Below are 13,119 nucleotides of genomic sequence, written 5' to 3' on the forward strand. Positions count from 1 at the left end.
AATCGCTAATTGTAACGTTGATGAGAACGCCAGGGCTAAAAGTGTTAATCAATCCCAATCATGTTGAAGAAGGAACGTGTTTGAATGTGCATACGACATATTGCAGATCGCAAATCACAGGTGGTGCCGCAGTTCGGACACGTGGTTGCCATGGAGCTCTGAGATTTGTTAGCATATCTTGCCAGGGGTAAGTAGGAGGTTGATGACGATGGCAACTTACCCTTCCATGCATCCAGAGCTGCCTTCTCGGCATCCCAGCCCCAGAGGAACTTCTGGGTTTCCAGATCTGTCCACCGGTCGGGGTTCGATCCGCTCTTCAGGGAGGAGCGGAACTGCTCATCACGGGCGCGTTGCTCCGGGCCATCGGGCAGGTGGAGCGTGATGCGGTTTTCCGACCCGGATTGCTGGACAGTGTCTGCGCGGGGTTTCCGGGATTGCTCATACGCCTTGAGCGCAAGATGGATCTCATCACGGGAAGAGATGGTGGAGAGCAGGACACCAAGGGCAGCAGCGTCTTCGACGGCCTGGGCGGCACCTTGAGCGACATATGGCCTTCGGGATGTTAGTGCAAGACAGGTCATCATAACATAAGGGGTGCTTACAGCATTGGGTGGCAGGCATCACCGATGAGAGCCACGGAACCCCTGATCCAGGTCTTTAGCGGGGCGTGTAGACACAACTTCCACTCCAGGACTTCGTCGTCCGGCACCAGGTCGATAAGCTTTGTCACGCGCCGGTCCCAGCCCTTGTAGTTGTCGATCATGGCCTGCTTGGAACCCTTGGTAGTCCACGATTCCTCGACTGAATGGCTGTCTGGATGAAGCAGGACAACATTGTACAGATCATGGTTTCGCACTGGATAAGCGATGACATGACGGCCAGGTCCGAGCCACCGAGTGGCTTGTGGCTCATCAACCAGTGCCTTCAGCTCAGGATCGTTCTCGAGAGCACTACGGGGCAGCATGATCCGGTAGGCTGCATCACCCGTGGGGACGGCGACAGATGCTTCTTCCAGCAAGTGATCGCGGAGGGCAGACTTGATGCCGTCAGCCGCAATCACGATGTCTCCTTTAACGATGGTGCCGTTGGCCAATTGCACCGCGGCATGGTCGAACTGGACTCCAGTGACCGTTGAGTTCACACGCAGCTCCACATTTGACAGCGCCAGCGCCTGTTCAATGAGGGCATTGTGGAGGTCTGCGCGGTGAATGACAGTCTGTTGGCCGTAGGTCTTGTTCACAGGCAAGGTGCCGAGCATGCTACCATCCTCCCAACGTCTCACATGGATGTGCTCGAGGGCAACATCTTGGGCGTGGATCAACGGAGAGACGCCCCACCCTGAGTCATATCATCAGATGGGTTTAAGTAACAGGAGACGTAAGGGGCGCTTACGGTCAAACAGCGTCAGCATGTTAGGTGAGACTTGAATACCAGCACCAACTTCCATGAGCTAAGAAAGGTCAGTCAGCAAGACGTATCAGAATAGAGTGGTATACGCACCTTGGGAGCGGACTCGAGAATGGTAACATGATGTCCTCGCATACCCAGGGTCAGGGCCGCAGCCATGCCGCCAATGCCTGAGTTCATTAGTTACATGCTTCTTTCGCTTTCAGGTCTATGAGACAGAAGTCCTACCGGCACTATACGGTAATGTCAGCAACAATACATAGTGACTCAGGCGAGACGAGGGTTCGAACTTACCCAACCACGATCACCTGCAGAGGAGTCTTTGCTTGTTCCATATTCGCGAATAAATCCAAGGGGTTTGACGGAGGGTTTGAATTACAATGACACAGAACAAAGATGATAAAGGAAGCGGAAAAGAGGGCCGGGGCTAAATAATAAAGAGTTTAAAATTTGGGGAAAAATTCGGAGGTCCTAGGCTAAGGGCAAATCTGGGCCGTACAATATCCGTGGATGAATGAGGGTTCGCCACTCAGGTACGGGAGTTCAATGAAAACACTGATAGATTGATGAAACTGACAACAGCAACAGTAACAACAGAGAATGTCAAGATGGGCAAGCACGCTCCTGATAAAGAATTCCAGAGCCAGGCTCAAACTTCGGTTGTCCTTCCTCCAGCCGGAAATGACGGCAGGACGCGAACCCCCCAGATCGCTTCTCCACCGAAGGAAGCAAGACCAGACCAGCCCTCCACAACCCCGGTGAGTATAGGTCAGACCAGAAGTGCATCATTGGACCATTATTGGGTCCTGAATGGCGAAAGGAGGAGAAGCAAGCCAACCGTCCGCGAGGGTCATGTCGACCCCGGAAGTGGTGGGCGCGAGGCTCCACCTGATACTAAGGATGCATGATGTCAAATTAGTCCGCTGCATTGTGTACAGGAGGTTAGTAAGACCACAGATCTTAGTGTTTGACTCGGAATGGTGTGCGAGTCTGGAGCTGCAAGGCAGGCCAGCGAAGGCGCTGAGGCAGCAAAACGGGCGAATGGCCGAACGGTTTTTCCTGGGGAGCCAATCACGGGACGTGATTTGGGAGTGCAAAGAATGCAAAGTCGGCTGTTCGTCCGCCTTCATTTGCCGGTCTCCAACATTGTTTGTTCACGCCGCCTTTTCTCCACTGTTTCCGTCTTCGCTTCTCTCGCCCTCCTCGCGCGGCAAACGCCTGCCCGTCTCATTGCCGAATGCCCTTCCATAATGCCTTTGTTCCAGACCACAATTTGATACTCCAACTATCTACACGGTGGGTTGATTAGCAGGATCATCATCATCTCTCCTCCCCCATCCCCCTCCCAACAATCTCTCTCTGACTCTTGCTGTGCTGTTCTTTGCCGGTCTTACGACATGATTGCCGAGCTGAAATGCAACGCTCAGCCGATGCTGAAACTACTGCTAGGTGATGAGCTGCCTAGTGCATACCATACGCAACCCACGCATGACCAGCACCTTCTAGCTTCGCACTATTGTTCTCGAAGCCTACTACATGAGGCAGTGTGATGAGATTGCCTACAACGGATACGAGGATTGTGTAACCTGGGAATCTGTGTTCTGTGTATGTTGCAGATGCTTTCAACGCCCGAAAGACGTGACCGATATCGGACGATTGACCGCAAACATTATGTTGCGATCTGACTCGACAATTGATAACGTGGTTCTAGGGGGAGTAAACAGGGTCGACTCCCTTCTCAATCCTTTGATATCATGTAGATAACGACTTGCTTACCATAGACGACATTGCAGTACCTGCATCCAGAACTAGGTCTATCCCTGCCGTCCAGCGCCAGCGCATCGGTCGGCAAGCTGCGGAAACAACAACAGCCGCGTAAACGTGCTTGACTGTTCCGCCCAAAGTCTATAGTATAGTCACCGACCCGCCAATCATACTATTGTTGATGCCTCTTCCAGAATGATCTCCTGCACATTGCTTTGTTCATGAACTCGGCATGACCTGGTAGACTACCAACCGCCAACTGAAGGGCGATCATCTTTGAAGAGAAGTAAATCAGTCCTTGCATGAGCCAATGGGAACCTCACTTGCTGCATAGCCCATACTATCATATAGACTCACCAACCCCCCTTCCCAAAAATCCTTACACACTCACGGGGATATACACTGAAGTCCCTATCCAGGGAGCAGGTAAGGTGAAATTGTTATTGCTGAGAGTCTATAACTCAATGGCAATAAGATCCTTTCTCACCTTCAGAGACAATACAATGCCCTTGACTGCAGAACCCCTACGTCGCAGGAGATGGTCCTCCTCCCGGATCCTCCTGGCATGAAAGTTGGTGCAGAACTATTGACGTTCATAGTTCGTCTCCCAGAGAGTAACATAGACTCCCGAATCAACGATATACTCAATTTTCAGAAAAACATAGTATTGTGACATAATCTTCCTATTCGGCTTTTGCCTACAATGGTAATTGACGCAGTCCACCCATCCTCTCCAAGACCAGATGCGGAAATCACCGGGGCCTATAATGCAATACATCAAAGCAGGAATACCCAGGATCATACTACTGCTTGAAGAAGACAGATGGCCACTGCCAGCCTATAGAGAGTAAGCTTACGAAAGTATTACTATACCAAGCACTACTACCAGTAGCACCACACCCCCAACTCCATAACCAGGGCACCATTGTACCCAGTACCCACAAACCACAAATACTATGTTAGCGAGTATAGATAAGAAATGCTGTATATCCATCCCTTCCTAATACACACACACGACTTGCCAAAAGCCACTGACTGTACAATCATAACATATGACTATACCGGCAACAACAGCAGCCGAACTACATACATACTATGTGGTAGCCCCACTGCCCACTAGTTTTGCTGTCACTAGACTACGTTTACTAGTGTATCTTAGTTCCATAAAACCATGAACTTACCTCCAGATGGGACCAACTTTAGATCCAAAATTGAGGTCGGTCCTCACACCTACATTTCGTTAGATTTTGGTGGGCTGGGATGGTGCAGTACGTAGTAATCATCCTGACTGGACACTGACAAAGTAGTTTAATGGTAGAAGAAAGACTTCCAGTCCTGTCCATGATATAATATAATAAAGTACCGTATATGAATCATCCTACAGTTACTATAATTGACTAAAACGCACGAGAGAAAGCGACAATTGCAGTGAATTTATATTTAATAGTATTTTAAATAATATCAAGAGAAGTTTCCACAAGATATACATCTTGGATGTGTCTCTTATCTACTGCTGTTTTCCATATTGAAGTAAAAATCATAGTTCTGATTGATTTTCAATGCTTTCTTCTCCAAATTACAACTCTTTAAATACACAGAGTGGCGAAGGAGACAGCAATATTTTTTTTTTTTTTTTTTTTTTTTTTTTTGGTTTTTTTATTTTCCTAGTAGTTTATTTATTCAAAACACCGTTTATATTGTGATTAGTAGAAGTCTGTATAACCACTTTCAACACTATCGTTGGCTCAACCGGACTATAATAAAATTAAGTAACCACTATCTACCTTTTAACCATTACACTTCCTTTCCCGTTTGTAGTAAGTACATATGAGAAAATTGCTACAACTGGTAGCCTATAAATGTATATATATTCCTACATAGTAGCAATGATCTTTGCAGTTTCATACCGGTTCCCATACACTACTACACCGAAGCCAGATGATCGGTTGTACCATCCCTAACGGGGAAGTGATTAATTGAGGATGGAAGGTATCCATGACTCGTAATGACAGAATGGAACAACATCCTCACCCGTTGCGTGTAAGATACTTGACGTGTATGGTGCGTAGAGTGAATAGTGGTAGTAGTATGAGTGGATGAAAAACATATGGCTCTGCTACTATAACACTCGGAGTAAAAGTTGTTACTGGCAAACCCGTCAAAAAGTTATGTATAAGATATTGAGAAGGAGACTCAGTTATACTATAAATATTCATTTTCAGTATCAACTTTTCACTGTCCTAAATGTCCCATGGTAGATTGTCACAACTCAAATATATGCAGTTTGGGAACAAAATAAACATCAGAAGCCTTCTACATGCATAAGGAGTGGTATCAAACGCCAAATGTGCAACAGTATCATGTCAAATGATAGTGAGAAGAAAGACACAATTCACCACCGATCGTAGGTCAAAGAATGAAGAAGTTTCGCTAATTCTAATCGCCAAGCAAATGTCCATCCTGTCGTAGGTAATCCGGAATCGGAATATACAATATTATATACATGTCGTAAAGTGTCGATCTGTCGCTAAGAGAATATAGACGTGTAGGAAATCAAGCAGTGAACATCAAACGCAAACGGCTGGATCGCTTCTTCTTCTCCTTTGGCTTCGGCTCCATGTCTGAGTAACGGGACTCGGCTCTAGAAGGTGCGTATGAGGGCGCCCTTGACGGGGCCTTCGATGGCGCCTTAGAGAAAACCTTGGAAGGCGCCCTCGAGCTGACATGCGACTCTGGTCGGTGGTTGGCTCGGGAGCCTTCTCGATGGCTGCGTGATCGACGAGATCTGCGAGAGGATGCCATCGACTGATCATCATCGTCGAACTTGAATCGGGGGTCCCGTGACATTCGTGCCGTAGTCACATCAATGCCTGACATTGCGGCTGCTTTGGGTGTAATGAACTCTCCATCGACAGATGTGCCAACACTGTCGGCCTCGGCATCTGCTACGCCGCGCCGCCACATCTCGACAGTGCTTAGGCATTCTGTGTTGAACTCCATCATGTCATCCATGCCGGGATCTTCCTCTGGAGCGGCCGCTGCCCTCATGGGGCTGTTGGGGGTAGTGGTGGTGGCGTTTTGGATCTGCTTGACGATCTTGTAGCCGCCAAACATGACGATTGTGACTCCGATACCAACACCCGCTGCGATCAAGAATTGTGGGCTTGCAAGCAGGGCGAAGACCGTAGGGGCCGCAGCCTTGAGGGTCGAGAGCGCGGACGGCGCCATCTTTGTGGCAATGTTGCTGATCTCGGCCAAGGTGAGCGCTACAGCAGCCATGGCATCTGGGTTCTTCTGGAGATGTGCGATGGTGGCGGTCGCGGTATGTTGCATGCAGTCAGCTTCCTCTAAGAGCCACTGCGCCCGATCCACAAGCGTATTCAGTTCCGGGTTCTCAATTCTCTGGAGCTGGTTTTGTGGCTCTGGGGGTGGTGGCACTTTCTCCAGGGCCGAAGGGTGAAAGTCGCCGTATGCTAGATCCATGTCGACATGAGCATCGGACTTGGACCGGCTGGTTGTTGGTCGCTCTGGTCCACGCATGGCGACATCATGGGTAGTATGACGGCGGACCATTTCGCCTGGTCGAACAGCATATGGGTCTGCATAAGGATCCTGCCATTGCACATCTTCTTCATAGACCGATGGTTCACGAGCGTAGTGGCTGCGGCCTGAGTGGTATCGTGAACGGCTTCTCCGAGAGGATGCGACTGAAGGCGCATCATCGATATGGTAGTTCTCAAGAGCCCTCAGTGCCTCCTTCTCGGCAATCTTGGCGTTCCGTTCCGACTGAAATTGAGCTTTGCGCTCGCGGTAGGCATTCTTGGCTTGACTGAACACGCCGAACAGGTGTTTGCTCTATGATCCATCATATGTCAGCATCGTGTGTCGGTGTTCCGGGGAGTATGATCGTATACGTACCGTGCTCACCACCTTACCAGACTTGTCAATCACAGCGATCGTTTCGCCAAGAGGAGCCATGATGACTTTGTATAGATGTGTGCTTAATGCTCTGTCACTTGATCAGAGTGAACGATGTCAAATCGACCCTTTTCTTGCTTGTGAGATTTTGCCCAGTGGACATTCAAATAGGATCAAGCATCGATAAAATGATGGGTTGGCGATCCACAAAATCCCGAGCGTAAGACCAGCGGTGTAGCGCAACCAGGCGAAGGTGTATAAAAATGGAATAATATCGACACTAGTCGAGTCGCGGTGGAGATTTGGCCCGATCTCAAAGTTTGCGAGACTAGAGATCGAGGTCCAGGCCTTGATGACGACACAAATCACTGAAAAATCAGGGACCTGGGTAACGCAGATATATAACTGCGCTGATGGCGAATTTTGAATAGTGATGCCTGGTGTCAAGGTTCACAGTTCAGCTGTGGTTGTATTCGGAGTTTATAAGGAGAAGCACGATAAGCTGCGGAAGAGTCCGGTACGGTGCAACCAACAGTAACTAGTAGCTAGCATGCAGGCGGATGACCACGCCACAGAGGAGATTTCCACGCTGACAGGTAAGGGCAGCGAAATAGAGTACAGAGAAGGTACAAGGGACAAAAAAAATATGAGGGGGCTGGGGGATCTAAAAGGACGCAAGACCGGCGGCGGCGCCTAAGATGGGCATAAAGCAACGAACAGGGGGGAAGTATCCGCCTTGCCAATGCCAACCGGTTGGGTGTCGATGAAGCTGGGAACAAGGCAACAAATGCGCCAAAAAAGATTGATTTGCTAGATCTGAATGGCTGCACGGATCCGTGGGGACTGTGTTGCTGTCACCGCACGATCCAAGAGAGGGGACCCTCCATTGGCGGGGGAGGCGCTTGGGTACTGACGTGGGAGGTCAGAAAGTCGGAAGCCAACTTCTTGGGAGGTGCCTTGGGGGGGTGTACCTGACGAAGGATGCAGGGAGACGGCAGCACAAGTCCCAGTTGGATGCCTGAAGACCCCCTCAGCCTTAAGGGAAGGAAAAGAGCATGGATCATCGCTGCATTTCTTGGGAAAATTTGGATCAAAGCATGACTAGGAGGGACAGGGGAGGTACCCGTATCTACTTAGTCCGGAGTGGAACACTATCGCTCATACTAACACCTGGATTGCCTGATTAGGGAAGTCCCCGATTGTGGGTGGAGGGAAGGAAGAAAGGAAGAGGGGAACGGTAGGTGCCTGAGGACAGACGGCAGGAATGGCGGTGATGTTGCAGCTCGTGATTGGTTAGTCATGGCACCGCCACTGTGGCTGGTGCATCACCCACTGAGGAGTGTCCACGGGTTTTCCGGTCAGTAACACAGTATTATAGATGGTCATATTCTTTTACCATACACACTAAATAGATAACCCCAAGGCTACTTACACTTTACAGAGTATAGGCAACAGCTACTACTTACCTAGTAGCGTGGTCGCATTTCTCACACACCAGTAGCTGGCTGGCTGATTTTTAGTGGCAATCGCCACCGATTACTGTATTTTTATATTAAACATAGATGAAGATCGAATTGCTTGTTTTTCTAGAGACTTCCCGCTTCTCCCTTTTGTTCACACAATTCAGTAGAACGAGCCAAAGATTTTCCATAACCCCCTGTCAAGAGCTGAACACCTTTTAATTATGGCGACCCGACCAACGGGCTTCGACAGCTCTTTCTTTATCTCCATCTGCAACCAGTTGTCGATGGTCAGCGCGCTGAATAAACCAAGTGCGTCAGGACGCGTTATCAAATCCCGACCTCCCACGTTATGTATCTAGTCCGTCTGTCGCAAGCTGTGGTCACACCTCTACCCCTTAATTCAGACAGTCTCCTATAAATGCCACTTCCTTCATCAGGATACGCATATGCCTTCTCCAATAAAGCCAACGTGGACTCGCTGAATGCATATTCATGAATCATGTCGCAGTGCAATACTGAGACTTTGATAGCACGTCTGCTTTTAAAACCTAGGTTAGTAATTCCTATTCCCATATTCGAGCTCCTGCATCCCTGCTGGGGGGCCAACGAGGCCAGAACAACGTGCCATGTAAGCCGGGGGAAGATCCCATCGCTCATTGACCGCAGGGATAGGCGTTGCTGGAAGCATCCCAATTATACACAACCACAGCCAGGTGAGTCGGAAAAAGAGTTTAAGAAAAAGTGGATGTTCTGTTCCGATACGCTTGCACCGCCACAGTTGGGGGACGCCCCACCTTGCTGGGGCCAGCCATTTCCTTGGCCCGTGATTGGTCCACCTGGACAACCTTCACCGGGTCGATCACGACATCTCTGGAGGTGAAGCAATTGTGTTGTTTCACCTCTATCGACGTCGTGTTGCTTCCTTCAGCTTCACTCCTCCTTCCCCCCTTCTCCATTGATGCTAATTAGCCCTGTTCTGCATTCTTCATTCTCCTTCCCCATACCTTGCTGCTTATTCACCCGCCCCATTCATTCAAGCCTCACATATTCGCATCACAGCACATCACGTGAATCCCACCACTGAGCTGTCAATTCAATCGAAAGAGGAAAGCATAGCTGAGATCTTCGGCTCCATTGCGGGAGCAATGGAACACGCAGTACTTGTAGAATCTGATAGCTCATCAGATACCGATGACCAAACCAAGGTCTGGGAGTCCGATCCTCGCTCCGTGACGGCTCATCTCGCTCATGACTCAGCCCACGCGGCATTGCCGGCGGAGTGTGGCATCGGCCACCGCGTCCAAGCCAGTCGATCCGTCCTAGCCCTGGTTTTGGACAATGAATGCGTCTTTGCTGGACTTCAGGGCGGAGACATTGTCGTACGTGGTACCTTGACACCGCAGGACTCCACCCACTGACTCATCATAGGCATGGTCTTTGGAAACATACGATCTCGTCCTTTCGGTGCATGCCCACCAAGAGAGCGTGTTGGATCTATTTCTTTCCGAGGATGGAGAGCTCTTGTTCTCCAGTGGGGGTGATTCAATTGTCAATGTAGCTACTTCCGTATGCTTCTTCATGCGTCTGCAATGTTGACAAGCCGCAGGTTTGGTCCACGAGGACCTTCGACCGCCTCTACTCCATTCATTCCCACCATGACGTTGGTGACATTTTTGCTGTCGCTTATTCGTCTACTCTGAAGACCATCTACTGTGGTGGTCAGAATACCAGCATTCAGGTAATCAATTGATTTCATATGACGGTTTTGCTCCCTACTGACAATAACAGTGGTGTGATATATCACAAACGGATGCGGCTTCGACGCAACGCTCCGCCGCTCAATTATCCCGACGGACACACAGATTCTTCGATTCCAAAGGCCCTGATGGTTCCCGTGCTCCCAGGTCGGACCCGGGTGCAGATGGCGTACACCCGGGCGGCCAAGTTCTCACCTTCAAGCGGGATCATCACCGCTTATTTTCTCACCATGGCTATATCTACACCATGCTACTGGTGAGAGGGCTTGTTGAACAAGCACCCACTGAGGAGGTGCTTCTGACCGGTGCGGGCGACGGAGTTGTGAAACTCTGGCGCTTGGATCAAGCCAAGGACAATGCAGTCCCTTCGCAGATTGCGAAGCTCCAGAACGGAGACCCGGTGCTCTCAATCGCTGTCGAGGGCTCATTTCTCTACTGTGGTTTGGCGGGGGGCGCCTTGAATATCTGGAACCTGGACTCCCATCAACTGGTGAAGAGGATTTCGATGCACACAGGTGACCTATGGGCTGTTGATATCATCCACGGCGTTGCAGTGTGCGGAGACTCCAACGGTGTCATTAAGGTAGGAGCTTCGAGCCATGACTTGGATATATGATGCTCATTGGTTTGTAGAAGTTCAATTCCCGGTTCGAGGAAATCGGTAGCTGGGTGGCTCACGGAGGCACCATGTTGGCATCCTCAGCCGGTCGCTTCAAAGATCGGTACATCTACGCCAGTGGAGGAAATGATAACACTGTCGGTATATGGGATTTGACCGATGTGTCTCGAGCGCAACCTGAGCAGCCCCGCATCAACAACGGTATGATTATGAGTGATTAGCATAAATTACGCTTACTAATTCTACATTGTACAGATGAGATGGTCAACTGCCTAGCCAAATTTGTCGCATACAAGACGGTCTCTTCTAGTCCAAAATTTGCTGGTGAATGCAACCAAGGTGCTGCATTCCTACGCCGACACTGCATTTACCTAGGTGCCAAGACGAATCTGCTGACTACTGGGGCGGATACGAATCCGATCGTGCATGCGCGGTTCAACGCCACAGTCCCGAATAAGGTGGACAAGACGATTCTGTTCTATGGACATTACGATGTTGTTGGAGCGGATGCCAACAGGGATAAGTGGAAAACTGATCCATATCAACTGACCTCCATTGATGGCTTTTTGTATGGACGGGGCGTGACGGATAACAAAGGGCCTATCTTAGCAGCCCTGTATGCCGCGGCTGACCTTGCGCGGAGAAAGGAGCTTCGTTGCAATGTTGTCTTCCTTATCGAAGGTGAGGAAGAGTCTGGATCGCAGAACTTTCATGAGACCGTGCGTACACACAAGTCCCAAATTGGTCCGGTAGATTGGATTCTGCTTGCCAACAGTTATTGGCTGGATGACCACAACCCATGCCTGACTTATGGCTTGCGTGGCGTTGTTCATGCCAACCTTATCGTGACCAGTGATCATCCTGATCTTCACAGTGGTATTGATGGAAGTGCACTGCTTGACGAGCCTTTGAAAGACCTCACCATGCTTCTGGGCACTTTGGTTGGTCGCAAGGGTCGAATCAACCTCCCTGGATTCCAAGAGCCGGTCCTCCCGCTCACCGACGCGGAAAAGCAACGCTATGCCGCGATCTCTGACGTTCTTCTGCCTCATCATCCCGAAATTGCGGATAGTGATGCGCTGATTAAGTCGCTCATGCACCGCTGGAGGGAGCCGTCCCTCACAATTCATGCAGTCGAGGTACCTGGAAGCAGTAAAAGTGCAACCACGACAATCTCCCGCAAAGCCAAGGCCAGCCTTTCGATTCGACTGGTGCCGAACCAAGAGGCAGATGAGGTGGCCACGAATCTGACTCTGTTTGTGCAAGAGCAGTTCGATCGATTGGAATCGCAGAACGATCTGACCGTCGAGATCACGGGCAAATCGGACCCGTGGCTGGGAGATCCCGACAATGAAATCTTCGAGACCTTGGCTGAAGCAATCACCGCTGCCTGGTCACCAACAAACAAGCCCCAAAGATACGCATACCCTCCCATTCAACGGGAGGCGTCGCAGTCAACAACTTCTAAGCCGTCGAAGGAGCGGCCCAGCCTTCAGCGCAAGGACTCGGGCGATAGTCTGGCCTCTCACATTGATCGGATCATCATGTCGACAACGACCTCCTCGGCAGAGAAAACGGCGCGTCAGCGATCATCCTTAAGCACAACGGTGCCAACATCCTCGACGCTGGCCAGCAAGTCAGGGGCATCTGTCACCGAGGAGCCTGCCGGCACATCGGCCCCCGATGCTACCGGGGAGAAAACGTCCAGTTCGGCGGCGGGAGGACGATCTGGGTCCAGCGTGCGGCCCATCTATATCCGCGAGGGTGGATCAATCCCGACGATACGTTTCTTGGAGAAAGAGTTCTCTGCGCCGGCGGCGAACCTGCCGTGTGGACAGGCCAGTGATAACGCCCATTTGTACAACGAACGGTTGCGGGTGGAGAATCTGTACAAGAGTCGAGAAATTTTCGGGTATGTATTTTCGAAACTGCCAGAGCGGCTGTGAATAGTTACTAGCTGGGAAGAGCTGGGATAGACGGGGGTTAGTGATGGCTAGTGATGGCTGGACAAGGAGAACTATAATGATATGTTAATGGGGGATGGAGATGGCGTTTGCATATAAGCCTGGCTGTTATTGTCCACTAAGGTTCCACAAGCATAATGAGCATGCTATGCTTTGGCGATATCCATCCAACCACCAATCTACTACTGTATATGTACTAGCCACCCCACCAAAGGGATGTCGGCTCC

The 13,119-nt window shown here is 50.2% G+C and overlaps 6 protein-coding genes across 6 annotated transcripts; 2 read left to right on the forward strand and 4 right to left on the reverse strand.

The window, feature by feature from the left end:
* Positions 1 to 51: 51 nt before the first annotated feature.
* BO85DRAFT_300632 (putative salicylate hydroxylase) lies at positions 52 to 1,932 on the reverse strand. Its single transcript, XM_025655341.1, has 6 exons — positions 1,702 to 1,932; positions 1,501 to 1,640; positions 1,393 to 1,450; positions 603 to 1,338; positions 221 to 552; positions 52 to 158 (listed from the first exon to the last, which is right to left on the reverse strand). Exons 2-6 carry the CDS (start codon positions 1,585 to 1,587, stop codon positions 115 to 117), a joined length of 1,257 nt encoding a protein of 418 aa, XP_025515363.1. The 5' UTR covers positions 1,588 to 1,640; positions 1,702 to 1,932; the 3' UTR covers positions 52 to 114.
* A 100-nt stretch (positions 1,933 to 2,032) lies between these two features.
* On the forward strand, positions 2,033 to 2,978 carry BO85DRAFT_300648 (uncharacterized protein). The gene is made up of 2 exons (XM_025655342.1): positions 2,033 to 2,703; positions 2,857 to 2,978. The coding sequence occupies exon 1, from the start codon at positions 2,218 to 2,220 to the stop codon at positions 2,656 to 2,658; it is 441 nt and encodes a 146-aa protein (XP_025515364.1). The 5' UTR covers positions 2,033 to 2,217; the 3' UTR covers positions 2,659 to 2,703; positions 2,857 to 2,978.
* A 2,746-nt stretch (positions 2,979 to 5,724) lies between these two features.
* BO85DRAFT_488182 (uncharacterized protein) lies at positions 5,725 to 7,149 on the reverse strand (the record flags this gene model as incomplete). Its single annotated transcript, XM_025663509.1, has 2 exons — positions 5,725 to 7,026; positions 7,090 to 7,149. 2 exons carry the CDS (start codon positions 7,147 to 7,149, stop codon positions 5,725 to 5,727), a joined length of 1,362 nt encoding a protein of 453 aa, XP_025515365.1.
* Positions 7,150 to 8,794: 1,645 nt separating this feature from the next.
* Positions 8,795 to 9,292, reverse strand: BO85DRAFT_449431 (uncharacterized protein). The gene has a single exon (XM_025660164.1). The coding sequence runs from the start codon at positions 9,207 to 9,209 to the stop codon at positions 8,880 to 8,882; it is 330 nt and encodes a 109-aa protein (XP_025515366.1). The 5' UTR covers positions 9,210 to 9,292; the 3' UTR covers positions 8,795 to 8,879.
* On the reverse strand, positions 9,203 to 9,837 carry BO85DRAFT_449432 (uncharacterized protein). The gene has a single exon (XM_025660165.1). It carries the CDS (start codon positions 9,506 to 9,508, stop codon positions 9,284 to 9,286), a length of 225 nt encoding a protein of 74 aa, XP_025515367.1. The 5' UTR covers positions 9,509 to 9,837; the 3' UTR covers positions 9,203 to 9,283.
* On the forward strand, positions 9,604 to 12,937 carry BO85DRAFT_300752 (glutamine amidotransferase subunit DUG2). Its single transcript, XM_025655344.1, has 6 exons — positions 9,604 to 9,931; positions 9,981 to 10,106; positions 10,159 to 10,290; positions 10,341 to 10,892; positions 10,943 to 11,129; positions 11,184 to 12,937. The coding sequence occupies exons 1-6, from the start codon at positions 9,698 to 9,700 to the stop codon at positions 12,872 to 12,874; spliced, it is 2,922 nt and encodes a 973-aa protein (XP_025515368.1). The 5' UTR covers positions 9,604 to 9,697; the 3' UTR covers positions 12,875 to 12,937.
* Positions 12,938 to 13,119: the final 182 nt, after the last annotated feature.

The sequence above is a fragment of the Aspergillus piperis genome, assembly GCF_003184755.1.
Source record: "Aspergillus piperis CBS 112811 unplaced genomic scaffold BO85scaffold_9, whole genome shotgun sequence".
NCBI classification, from domain to species: domain Eukaryota; kingdom Fungi; phylum Ascomycota; class Eurotiomycetes; order Eurotiales; family Aspergillaceae; genus Aspergillus; species Aspergillus piperis.

What these genes read in the sequence shown, in the direction of transcription:
- BO85DRAFT_449431 (XM_025660164.1), bottom strand. Translation starts at nt 9,209, where the DNA reads ATGAGCGATGGGATCTTCCCCCGGCTTACATGGCACGTTGTTCTGGCC.
- BO85DRAFT_300752 (XM_025655344.1), top strand. Translation starts at nt 9,698, where the DNA reads ATGGAACACGCAGTACTTGTAGAATCTGATAGCTCATCAGATACCGAT. An exon ending in GTCAGAATACCAGCATTCAG is followed by an intron (nt 10,291 to 10,340) that starts GTAATCAATTGA and finishes TGACAATAACAG; the next exon opens with TGGTGTGATATATCACAAAC. An exon ending in ACTCCAACGGTGTCATTAAG is followed by an intron (nt 10,893 to 10,942) that starts GTAGGAGCTTCG and finishes ATTGGTTTGTAG; the next exon opens with AAGTTCAATTCCCGGTTCGA.
- BO85DRAFT_300632 (XM_025655341.1), bottom strand. Translation starts at nt 1,587, where the DNA reads ATGAACTCAGGCATTGGCGGCATGGCTGCGGCCCTGACCCTGGGTATG. An exon ending in GATGCCTGCCACCCAATGCT is followed by an intron (nt 553 to 602) that starts GTAAGCACCCCT and finishes AACATCCCGAAG; the next exon opens with GCCATATGTCGCTCAAGGTG. An exon ending in AGCTCTGGATGCATGGAAGG is followed by an intron (nt 159 to 220) that starts GTAAGTTGCCAT and finishes AACAAATCTCAG; the next exon opens with AGCTCCATGGCAACCACGTG.
- BO85DRAFT_449432 (XM_025660165.1), bottom strand. Translation starts at nt 9,508, where the DNA reads ATGGAGAAGGGGGGAAGGAGGAGTGAAGCTGAAGGAAGCAACACGACG.
- BO85DRAFT_300648 (XM_025655342.1), top strand. Translation starts at nt 2,218, where the DNA reads ATGGCGAAAGGAGGAGAAGCAAGCCAACCGTCCGCGAGGGTCATGTCG.